The following is a 13,001-nucleotide window of genomic DNA, read 5'->3' on the forward strand; positions in this document are numbered from 1 at the left end:
GGTTTAAAGTGTATGTAAGTACCCTGTGGTTTCGCACTTTCTCACTTTAGCACCCTGTGGTTTAAAGTGTATCAAGTTAGTACTCTATGATTTTATTTTTATATCAAGTTAGTACCATGTGGTTTTATTTTTGTATCAAGTTAGTATCCTGTGGTTTTATTTTTTTCTTAATAAAATATTAAACCACAACTCCACAAGGCACTAAAGTGAGAAAGTGCGAAACCACATGGTACTAACTTGATACATTTCTACAAGATACTAAAGTGAGAAAGTGCGAAACCATATGGTACTAACTTGATATACTTTAAACTACAGGATACTAAAGTGAGAAAGAGTGAAACCACAAGGGGGTATTTGAAGTTTTCCCTTTTTTTTTCACACATTACACACACGAAGCCGCCTCTCTCTCTCTCTCTCTCTCTGTCTCTCTACGCCCGAAGACCCGTTTCCCGAACCCTAATTCCTGTCTCTCTCTTTCTCTCTCTCTCTCTCTCTCTCTCTCTACGCCCGAAGACACCCCCGGCGAGGCGGCGACGCTTTTCCGTCTTCACCGTTCGCACACCCCCGGCAGCGCATTCTTTGCCGTTCGCATATCTCGATGGAACTCCGGCAGCGGTGCTTTCAGCAGGTTCGTTCTTCGTCTTCCATGATCTTCATCTTTTCTTTTTCTCTTTTTCTTATGTTTTTTTTTTTTTTTTTTTGAGCAGAATATAAGGGATTTTCTTTCTTGAGCTTCTAATTAGAGTTTGATGTGATTTTGTTCTAGGGTTAGGTACTCACACATGTTGTGCTCTTCGATCCGTGTTCTATTGGTGCTCGCTCGATCGTAGTTAATGCGATTTTTATGAATATTTTGCAATTTAGATCTTGGTCGGTGTGATTTTTTTGAACAAATTTCATGCCTATCGTAGGACTAAATTAATTTACTGTTTAGCTCCTGTTTTATACTGTTCGATCGATGTTCCAGGTCTATATCTGTGTTCGATCGGTGTTCGGTTGTAATTAATGCACTTTGACATATATTTTTCCTTGTTGCGGCACTTTATTGCTGAATTTGGATGCTAATTTGTGAGATTTGAGCAAATTTATGGCAATTTTGGACTGAGCTAGCCGAAGGACCTTTACATAAACTTTTGCTAAGAGTGACTAGTTGCAGAAACTTGTAAACTTTGTTGGAGATCCTTGTTGTAAGAAGCATGAAGAATTAGGCAACTTGATTCCTCTTCTAAGATTAGTGAAGAATCAAGCAAGCGAATTATCTGTAATTTTATGTACTTTATGCCCATTTATCCTTTTCGTTGTATCTACTACTGTGTTAGATTAGTTTCACTTTTAGTAGATAGTAGCATCTGATATCGGAAAATTATCTCAAGAAACTCCTCACAGTTTTTTCAGTTTTATACATTTCTTTTGTTGTTATGCAGTTTGCAGAATTNAACTTATGGCTAATTAAATTTTTCTAAAAGATTCTAATAGCAGTAACATATTTGAAAATATTAGAACTTTTGTAGAAATAATATATAAAAGTCAAATAATATAGAAATATATTTGTAATTTACTATATTTGCAGGAACCTGTATGCAATTAACCCTTACCCAAAAGAGGCCTCTGATCAGGTCGTTGACGAATTTTTTTAAAAAATTTCTTTTCTCCCTTTTTTTCTCCCTCTTTTTTTTTTCCGTGGAACCAGGGTTGGCAATCCAGCTCGTCGTTCGTGAACCAGCTCATGTTCGGCTCGAAATAAGTTTGAGATCGACTCACTCGTTTAGTAAACAAGTCGAACACGAGCTGAATTTTCCAACTCGTTTAATAAACAAGCTAAGCACGAGTTAGGGTCAGCTCGCTCTTGTTCGGCTCGATAACAGCTTGATTACATTTATTTTATATTAATATAATATATATATATATATATTATATATATATATATATAATTATATTTATATATAAATAAATAATACATATTTTTATTTTTTAATTTTTAGCTCAATTTGAAAAATAAAGTCCAACTTATTTATAAAGTGGTCTACTTATATTTAAAATTTTAACAATTGAATCAAAATCTAACGAATAATATTGCATCAACTTTTAACTTTTTCTTTCCTAACCCTAATTCCTCTTTTCCTTTTTTTTTTGGGAAAACTTCAAAAACCCGGTTTCGCACTTTTTTATTTTAGTACCCTATGGTTTAAAGTGTATCAAGTTAATACCCTGTGGTTTCGCACTTTCTCACTTTAGCACCCTGTGGTTTAAAGTGTATCAAGTTAGTACTCTATGATTTTATTTTTATATCAAGTTAGTACCATGTGGTTTTATTTTTGTATCAAGTTAGTACCCTGTGGTTTTATTTTTTTCTTAATAAAATATTAAACCACAAGGTACTAAAGTGAGAAAGTGCGAAATCATATGGTACTAACTTGATACATTTTAAACCACAAGGTACTAAAGTGAGAAAGTGCGAAACATATGGTATTAACTTGATACACTTTAAACCACAAGATACTAACGTGAGAAAAAGTGAAACCACAAGGGGGTATTTGAAGTTTTCCCTTTGCACACATTACACACACAAAGCCGCCTCTCTCTCTCTCTCTCTCTCTCTCTCTCTCTCTCTCTACGCCCGAAGACCCCTTTCCCGAACCCTAATTCCTGTCTCTCTCTTTCTCTCTCTCTCTCTCTCTCTCTCTCTACGCCCGAAGACACCCCCGGCGAGGCGGCGACGCTTTTCCGTCTTCACCGTTCGCACACCCCCGGCAGCGATGGAACTCCGGCAGCGGCGCTTTCAGCAGGTTCGTTCTTCGTCTTCCATGATCTTCATCTTTTCTTTTTCTCTTTCTCTTATGTTTGTTTTTTTTTTTTGAGCAGAATATAAGGGATTTTCTTTCTTGAGCTTCTAATTAGAGTTTGATGTGATTTTGTTCTAGGGTTAGGTACTCACACATGTTGTGCTCTTCGATCCGTGTTCTATTGGTGCTCGCTCGATCGTAGTTAATGCGATTTTTATGAATATTTTGCAATTTAGATCTTGGTCGGTGTGATTTTTTTGAACAAATTTCATGCCTATCGTAGGACTAAATTAATTTACTGTTTAGCTCCTGTTTTATACTGTTCGATCGATGTTCCAGGTCTATATCTGTGTTCGATCGGTGTTCGATTGTAATTAATGCACTTTGACATATATTTTTCCTTGTTGCGGCACTTTATTGCTGAATTTTGATGCTAATTTGTGTGATTTGAACAAATTTATGGCAATTTTGGACTGAGCTAGCCGAAGGACCTTTACATAAACTTTTGCTAAGAGTGACTAGTTGCAGAAACTTGTAAACTTTGTTGGAGATCCTTGTTGTAAGAAGCATGAAGAATTAGGCAACTTGATTCCTCTTCTAAGATTAGTGAAGAATCAAGCAAGCGAATTATCTGTAATTTTATGTACTTTATGCCCATTTATCCTTTTCGTTGTATCTACTACTGTGTTAGATTAGTTTCACTTTTAGTAGATAGTAGCATCTGATATCGGAAAATTATCTCAAGAAACTCCTCACAGTTTTTTCAGTTTTATACATTTCTTTTGTTGTTATGCAGTTTGCAGAATTTGTGGTGATTATAAATATTTAGCATACCTTTTGTTATGATTTTTAAAAAGCCCGTTTATAAAAGCTATATATTTCTAGTATTTTAGTGTAGTTGTACAAACCTGTAATCCTGATCAAGTATGATATTAACTTAACAAATTATTGCAAGGTGGATTGATCTAATAGTGTTACTTTCTGGTTGACAAGGAGATCTGAAGATTTGAGAGAAACAAGGTTAGTACCAATTCTACCTTCTCGGCTCTTATTGTGCATTACTTTACTATGAGTCTGACTACTATACTCTTATGAGTACGATCGCCCTCGTATTCATAAGCCGTTTTCGATGATAGAGCTTCCGAATCGACGATTCATACCGTTAAACATTATCTAGAGCATTTAAAACTTCTAGAAATCAAATTTCATAATTTTTCGACATCATTTACCTTATGATCAAAAGCTCACAAAATTGACAATTTTTAACGGCCGGTATGGGACACTTGCTAGTTTAACGGTGTAAAAGAATTGGAATAGTTTGAATTTTTGATAGAAAATTCTATTCACTACCTAGATAAAGATCAATAACACCAATCTTAAATTGAATGATCCAATCATCCATTTTTAGGATATCGTTCGATTTTGACTGTTCATTTTATGCCTGTTTGATGGACTTTATTATGATTTCAAAAAATTGAGAATTTTATTTTTTAGAAGTTTGAAATACTCTAGATCATATTTAACGGAGTGGATCGTCGATTTGGAAGCCCCCTTATCGAAAACAACTTATGAGTACGAAGGGCTCTATACTCATAAGAGTATAGTAGCCCTACTCCTTTACTATATCCTCAGCTTGAAGTTTTCCCTTTTCTTATTTTATTTTTTCTTTAGAACTCTATATTTTTATATAAGATCTGGTCCTATATAAATCCACCCTTTTCTCAAAATTAATTAGACAATTATTTTGGATGACCGTGGACAAAGCTTTGTGCCATCTAGTTAGTATTGGTTTCATTAATTACAGTTCAACGGAGGAACTCCTCATTGTAAAGATTATATGCTTGTTTATGATGCAACTTTTGATGCTTCTGATGGTTATGATACTACTTCATTGGCTTTATCAACATTTTAATTCTTCTGTTCAGTGTATTAACTAATGAGTTGTAAAGTATTCAATGAACACAGGGTGGACTGCCAGATTCTTGACCATAAACATTTGATTGTGTGCTACAGAATAGAAATATTGTTTTTTAAGATGAAGAACAACCCTGATAACTTGTTGAATGTTTCAGGGATCCACATGTAGACATAGATCATATCGAGTTTCCATGAGGACTCTGCTATGAAACCTTTAAGGAAAGTGGAGAAAAATGACATCGTTTACTCCATTAATATTGCCTGTATTTTTTCTTGCTCTGAAATGAAGTTTTTCGTTGATTGTTACCTAATGAATAGTTGTATATTCAAGTCTTCTCTAATGGTTCCTAAGTCTTGTTGTTGCCTCAGGCCTAAGAATGATTTTGGCTTTTGATTCCAGAAAACTTAGAAAGTGTTGACAAGCAGCTTCAGTACAGTGGATATGTTTATAATAATTGAGAATAAACTGTCTCTGTTTTATCATTTTACCTGAATATCTAGTCAAGTTTTTCACTCACATTGCACACACAATAGACATCATAATAATTGTAGAATAATGTAGGTTAAGCATCATTTTTCACCAGAAAGGAACCAAGAATGTTTACACATGCATGCTGTTCGAGATTCTTTTGGTATATATCTGAATAATCATAGTTGATATTTGTTTGAATTTCTTTTACGGAACAAACAATTATACTTGCAGTTGCAAAAGAATAAGTAGTTCATGAAGTATGTCAAAACAATTTGCCCTGTCATCTTCTTGCCGAGGGATAGCATTGATATCTATATCTTGTGTCTGACCCTATATGAATCAGATGTACATAATATAATTATGATCTGCGATTTACATAATTTTGCCAGGACTATAGCTAATTTTGTGGGCCTTAAGAAATCTATCACTTTAACTGGAATTAAATAAGGGCAGAATGTATGGAAGTACCTGAACAATCCCGATTTTATGGCTTTCTTCCTGAACTGTTCATTTAAAATTCGATCCTTGAACTTCGTCATATACTGGAACTCCATTCCTAGCCGCTAAAAAAAAGAAAAAAAGAAAAGAATCTGAGAACACTTGCCTTTTTCTTTATAATATGACCTTTTTATTTCTGTTTGAACTACTGAAACAAGGAACTCATTTTACAGGATCAAGGGTAAAATGGTCATTTTAAAAAAAACTCGGATTCTTTGATAGTGAAGGATGAACTTGCAATATATGAGAATAATTGGAGACTAAATTGCATAACTTGTTTGCTCAGAACTTGACCCTCTCACAGCAGATTCTTCCCCCTGAAACCCTAGCCCCTCTTATGTTCTTCGTGTATAAGTTTACCGTCGCAAATCTCGATTATTAAGGTTTTCTTAGCTTCAAATCACTCAACAAGTCTTATCCTTCAATTTTTATCTATCTTGCACTACTGATGCGGTTCTTCGATGCGGTGCATTTACTTGCTTCTTTCGCTTGGATTGCTGCTTGCGATTCTGCAAAATAAATTCTTTCCATGCCTTGAGTTATGCTTATTAGTCATTTAGACTTGTTTCGTTCAAATTTAAGCAACCAAGTTCGCGTCATGCTGGGATTGATTTTATGTGTTTTATTACCCGGCTTTTAGGAAAACATACTCCCTCCAAAATAGTTTGGCTCATCTATGCCACATTCATCTGTTTATTTGTCTCTGTTCCGCATTGCATTTAGTTCGTCGAAAGTGAGTCCTCTTAGGTTTAATGCTCTTCTTCGGAACCTATCTCCACTGTAAGTTCTATCATTGTTTGCTTGCTTATCTATATTAATATTCTTTTTTGGAAAGTGGAGGAGAAAAGAATGATTTATTATAAATAAATTGGATTTAAAACCTTCCCAAGTTCAAAGAATGATAGAGTTTTAGAAGTCCAGTTGGTAAGTGTAATAAAATTTTGGCATCCTAGAATTTTCACCAAATTTTCTCTTTTTATGTAATTTTCCTTTTTTATTTTCATGCAACATATTCCTTGCCTGTTAAACTGCCACTGCTTAGCTATCTATGTTTCAGCAAACATTTGAAAAATTGGAAAGAACGTAGAATGTATTTTAACCCATGTACTAACGTGCAACTAAGTTTGATGGAAAAAGAAAGGAAAAGCATTTACTCCATGACTTGAGATGTGCCGTCGTGGGCAATAACAGCAACAATTTGCATCAGAAGTGATCTGGAATAACACTTGTTCTCATACAATAAGCAAAACTCTTAATATAGCTTTTGTGTTGCTTGTCAATGTGGCAGCATTTGCTATCTGAAAATCTGAGGAGGGAAGCACTTGTCCTCTAAGCACCATGCCTAAGATAAAGACGAGCAGGGTGAAATATCCAGAAGGATGGGAGCTTATTGAGCCTACGCTTCGTGAATTAGAAGCAAAAATGAGAGAAGGTCAGTGATTTCATCTATTTACTTCCCTTATACAAAACTTATACAAAAAGACCATGTTTTCGATGCTTATCTGTATGTTATTCTGAGCAGCTGAAAATGATCCACATGATGGGAAGAGAAAATGCGAAGCACTTTGGCCTATATTTCGAATTGCACATCAGAAGAGCCGTTACATATATGACCTTTACCATAGGAGGAAGGAGATATCAAAGGAATTGTATGAATTCTGCCTCGATCAGGGCTATGCAGACCGTAATCTAATCGCAAAATGGAAAAAAGTAAGCATCTTAGTCTATTTCTAAATCATCCTTAAGATTTTTTTTTAACCCGTCTTTTTATATTTTCGAAGTTTTGTACTTCTCAGATGTCAACAATCAACCTGCGGTGAACTTCTTGAGAGAACGTGTTTCTTTACTTACATTATGCCCTTTTATTGCTTGATTAATGCATATATATAAATATGCAAATTATATTGAAAAGAAAAAAAAATCTTTGTTGTGCTTCTAGCAAGTAGTTTTATATTGCAATACTGCTACTCTTTGTTGATGTATAATATTGGTGTCACGCAATTCCTTCAGTTTTCTCTTCATTTTTCATCAAACTTAATTCTTTTTTTAGTTGTGCTTTATTGCTGTCATCTGAATTGCCTGTTTTGTTTTGTTGTTACTTTACATCATCTGATAATTCTTGTTCTCTTAACCATATACAGCCGGGCTACGAGCGCCTTTGCTGCCTTCGCTGCATGCAGACGCGAGATCACAACTTTGCGACCACGTGTGTCTGTAGGGTTCCTAAACATCTCAGGGAAGAAAAAGTTATTGAATGCGTTCATTGTGGATGTGGAGGATGTGCTAGTGGTGACTAAGTACTGTACTAAAATCACATTTATTATGTTTCTGCATCTCTTTGTTGTCTGGATAGCCATTATCTAATGCTTATTTTGTGATACTTTTATGTGTTGGTGATATTCGTTATGGATAGCCAATATTATTAATTTATTATTTATAATTAATTATTAATAATTATTATTATTTGTAATTAATTTATTATTTATTTTTAAGTAATATTTAGATGTTAATTAATTACATAATATAATTTTAATTTTAAATTACAACTTTTATTTCTCTTGTTCCAATCTAACCATCCAAACACTGTTTATTTTATTTTTAGGAACAATCCAATTTTCATCCAAACGTAAAATTGGTCTAGTTCTTGCTTATATCTGAACTTGTATCTATTCTTGAAACTAGCAGTTCTTTTTTATACCCGAACCAAACGCAACCTAAGTGACTTTGTAGACTGGATGCATTGTTAATTTTCTCTAAAATAGTGCAACGTTCTTCTGGAACAGTACAATATTATCCTAAAACAGTGCAAATTCATCATTTTTTTCTTTTCTCTCTGATTCTTCATTTTTTTTATAGAAAAAATTATTTTTTTATATTTTATTCTTTATTATTATTATTTTTTTACTTTCTACATATTTTTTTTATTGGCTCCACTCTCACCCGCACTCGCTCCAAATCTTCCATTTCCGGTGTCTGTGCCTACACCGGCGAAGGCAGAGGAAGAGGATGCAGCGCTTTTCTCGTTACCGTCGGTGGAGGATCGCAGAGGCGGTAGATGGGGGTCGAAGAGAAAAAAAAAATGAGAGAACTAAAGAAGAGGAAGAAGACGTGATGCTGCCCTCTTTACTATTGTAAAGAGCCGGGGAGGCAGTGGAGGAGGGTCGGAGAGAAAAAAAAAAAAGATGAGTGTCGAGGTGCGGCCTTGGCAGTGTCGGAGGCGAGGAAGGCTGAAGGATGGTGCACAGGCGAGGGCGAGAGTGCGCGGGACAGAGACAAGGCAGGCCGCCTTCGCCTCCGCCTCCGCCTCCGCCGCCCTCTTCGGAGATAAAGAAGAAAAAAACGCCGCCCTCTTCGGAGAGAGAAGAAAAAAACGAGAGAAAAAAAAAGGAGAATGTAAAAGGGAATAAGTGTATTTTGGTCGGTTTTTTAAAAATTCGATCAAAACCTGCAAAATTCAAAAAGACGCCTTACTTTTGCAAAATGTTAAAACTAACGTATTTTTTATGCAAATTGGCCTTTCTCTTTTTATATGAACCATAATGTTTATGAGCTTACCATTTATTAGTTAGGTGATTGGGTTTGGGACCAATTAATATATTTTTCACTTTTCTCTCTTTGTTATGGCTTAAGATGTTTTGGATTTTATTTTCTTTATTCGCTTAAAAGTTTTGTATGGGATCGTGCTTTGGACTTGCCCAAAACCTCATCGAATGTAATCAAGCTTATCTAAAATGAATGCTTACGATCTTTTTCTTAATATATATATATATAGAGAGAGAGAGAATTCAATTACTATACTCTTATAAATACGATTGTCTTCATACTTATAAATCGTTTTTGATGATAGAGATTCCGAATTGAGGATTCTTACTATTAAAATCATTCAGAGCATTTGAAACTTGTAGAAACTAAATTTTATAATTTTTCGACATTATATACATTGTGATCAAAAGATCTTAAAATTGACAATTTTTAACGGCTGGTATAAAATCCTTACCAGTTTAACGGTGTAGAAAAATCATAATCAGTTAAATTTTAGATAAAACATTCTATTCATTATCTAGATAAAATTCAATAACTCCAGTCATTCATTTTTAAGATGTCGTTTAATTTTGATAATTCATTTATTCCCGCTTGATTGACTTTATTATAATTTTAAAAAATTATGAAATTTATTTTTTATAAGCTCTAAGACTTCGTTTGGGATTACGAAAATATTGTGTTATTTGTGGTAAGAAAGAACGTTAAAAAAATATCCTGTTTGTTTCCGTACGTAATATTGTATTCCACATATCGCGATGAGTCAGTTACGATATATATATTTTCTACGGTTCTATCGAAAAATACAGAAGTATATTTCTATATGCTTTTATCCTAACTCTATTTTATTTAATAGCGTTAGATGAGCTCCAATACCAAACTAAACTAAATCATATTTAACGGTACGAATAATTGATTCAAAAGTCGAATCATTAACTCTCTCATATATATATAAAGCCAAACATCAATTAATTATTTGCATCATGAGAGCAATCATGCGGAGCAAATGATAAGACATTATGTACTGTATCATATCTCATCCAAGTGTTGAGCTGTTGTCGAGCCCCGAGAACGCTGTGTCTATTGCTCGAGAGCAGCGCAAGGCAAAAGATGTCTCTCTCTTGATTTGCAACGAACAAATATTGCCACCTTATGTTGTACTGCGCGCCGCCTTCGAGGTGAAGTGTCATCGACGGCATGTAGCGATCGACGCCCTCTACTGTTTTATAGCAAACACTGAAGGGCGAGCTCTCATTTTTCACCGGTTCGAGATTATGATGGCGGAAGTAGTCCTTCACGACGTTTATCACGTGGTCAAAGGCGGGGGCGATCAGATGCGTCGTGCGCGCTCCTGTATCCACGAAGCAACCGCCGGTCCTATCATGCCGACGCTCGAAAGTTCCGTTAGGGAATCCCAGGCGCCGACCGTTCAAGCTAATGTCGTCCAAACCGATGAAGTGATGGCCGTCGTCGTTGAGATATGTTAAGATTTTCGTAGTTTGGTATGCTTCTCGAGGAAGCTTAATGTCGCTCCCGAACCGCAAGAAAGTAGAGGTGTTGGCCGCGGTGGGAGGGACGAGGCAATAGGAGAAGCGACCGTTCGCGAGGTTTGCCAATTGCCTCACCATTGATGTGGGGTTGAGGTTCATCCCGAAGATGCCGGCCGGATTGCCGTTGAAATTGACGTGACTCGAGTGCGTGCAACCAAAGGCCAAATTTGGGACCGTCGTGGACCGGCCGACTTGCGCATTTTGGAAAACGAAGGTCTCCCTTGAAAGGACGCCGCTAGCAAAATACGTATTGTCGCCATAACGAATAGCGTACTCGCACCGATCGTTGACGCACCGATACATCGGTGGCTTGCATAACGGATCACTACAGCCGACTATACGGTAAGTCGGGGACAATGTTGGGTTGAAGATGGGTGCAGATTGTGGGAAACATGTATGGCAAGGCAAGCACTGAGTCCAAGTGAGTCCCGAGCCGGTGTCGAGCAGGAGGTAGTAGGAATGCATGCCGTCACCGGTGCCAATACTAACTGCAACCATGAATGTGGCCGGCGGTTTTAAGAGTAGAGGGGGGCGTATGGTGGTGAGATTGGCTCCAAACAATATCTGCGATTCAAGCCAGAGGACATAGGACTTGGAGAGGTCCACGGAACGTCGGATCCGTTGAGATTCGGTGAGTTTTGGGTCGTAGAATGGGGATCGCTTCGAGTCGACGTCGATGAGCTCGACGCTGAAGCCTCTCCCTTTGGGTAGAGCTGCAGAAGTTGTGAGAAGAGGAAAGATGCATAAGAGAGCAGCAGGCAGAAGAACAGGGTGTTGTAGATAGATTTTCTGGGCCATGGTGGCCTAGAATGATAAACTTTGCTGATGATTGGGAGGTTTGAAGTTGCTCTTAATGTAATGAAGAAGGTGGTTTCAGACAAACAAAAGCTTGGCACCAGGTGGACATTTTTGGATTTTGAAAGATACACTGCAATATGTGACCAATGTGAAGGAACACTTTATAGATAAAAGGAATATATCCACAAGCAACCTTTTTATTTACCTAAAAAAGGAAACTACTGATATTCCATAAAATTTGGTTTATGTTATTTTCAAATATTTTTTGAACATTGCTAACAGTTTCTACTGTCAAATCAAATAAATTAATATTATATTTTTTCACTGTACCTAACATAATTTTTTCATAATCATATCCTTACCAATATATCTTCAATTAATAAAGTGGTGACTATTTTGATGGTTTATATGGCAAAGAATTGCAGCAAGAAGAGAATATATATTTAGTGAATTATCTATATAAATATATGAATCCTCAGTTTGCTTTAACCCTTGAATGAAAAATTATAGGATTAGAATGATATTAGTGCTTTAGTATTGAGTGGTCCTTTTAGAGTTAAGTGGTTCATACTGGATTATAATATTTAATCCAATGTTTAGAAATAATGAAAGGAATTGATCCAAAAGTTAAAAATTTGATAGTAAAAAAGATCTTTTGCTATCAATAATATTCTAGCTCAAAACTCTCTCTCTCTCCCTTTCTCTCTCTCTCTATATATATATAAAATAATCTATCTATATTATATTATAGATATATTATTCCTCAATCCTGAGACACGTGGCAGAGGTAGCGCGAACAAGAGCGGGAGCGGGAGCGGGGGCAGGGGCGGGGGCGGGGCGCGGGCGCCTACGGACGCGCTCGAAGGGTGGGCCCCGTGCGGGTGGGGCCCAGCAAGGGGAGATCGAAGGGATTTTTTTTTCCCCTCTCTCTTAAAATTTTTTTCCTTTTCATATACAGAAAAAAAAAAATAATTTTTTGAAATTTCAATCTACTTTGTTATTTTTTATTATAAAATTTAAAATATATAAATAAATTGTTAAATAGTTTAGACTGTTGATATTAAATATAAATATTAATTTTATAATATTGAGAATTCAGATATGAATTGTACATTAAAAAATAAAAGAAAAGATTGATGGAGTTTACATTAATTTTATATTTTACGAAAGTTAGTTGCGAGAATCACATAAAATATACTAACTAAAATATTAGTACGCACTAGATGCAATCAAAAATTTTTCTTCTCATTTCACTGACTAATGGGGGACTATCATACCTACTAAAAATTTTGGATGTGCTCATTGCACTATTTATCTCTTAGACACGTGGCTATATTTGGAATAATTAGCATGAGGTAATTTCATTTGTACCCCTCAAAAGATTAGAAATATCATAGATAACCTTATAAAATTAGTAATATCAAAGCAAACAAAAGAGAATAA

General features: G+C 35.6%; 2 protein-coding genes across 7 annotated transcripts; one reads left to right on the top strand and one right to left on the bottom strand.

Annotated features, from left to right (window-relative positions):
* On the top strand, positions 411–8,062 carry LOC109724098 (protein BUD31 homolog 2). 6 transcript variants are annotated; one of them, XM_020252773.1, is made up of 5 exons: positions 411–628; positions 3,739–3,803; positions 6,959–7,102; positions 7,193–7,380; positions 7,812–8,062. In XM_020252773.1, exons 3-5 carry the CDS (start codon positions 7,009–7,011, stop codon positions 7,965–7,967), a joined length of 438 nt encoding a protein of 145 aa, XP_020108362.1. In that variant the 5' UTR covers positions 411–628; positions 3,739–3,803; positions 6,959–7,008; the 3' UTR covers positions 7,968–8,062. The 6 variants fall into 6 exon arrangements, with proteins under 6 accessions (XP_020108362.1, XP_020108364.1, XP_020108366.1 ...); XM_020252775.1 differs by having other exon boundaries at positions 3,777–3,803; XM_020252777.1 differs by having other exon boundaries at positions 3,788–3,803.
* LOC109723777 (aspartic proteinase CDR1-like) lies at positions 10,179–11,558 on the bottom strand. The gene has a single exon (XM_020252261.1). The coding sequence runs from the start codon at positions 11,556–11,558 to the stop codon at positions 10,179–10,181; it is 1,380 nt and encodes a 459-aa protein (XP_020107850.1).

Source organism: Ananas comosus, linkage group 18, assembly GCF_001540865.1.
Source record: "Ananas comosus cultivar F153 linkage group 18, ASM154086v1, whole genome shotgun sequence".
Classification (NCBI taxonomy): Eukaryota; Viridiplantae; Streptophyta; class Magnoliopsida; order Poales; family Bromeliaceae; genus Ananas; species Ananas comosus.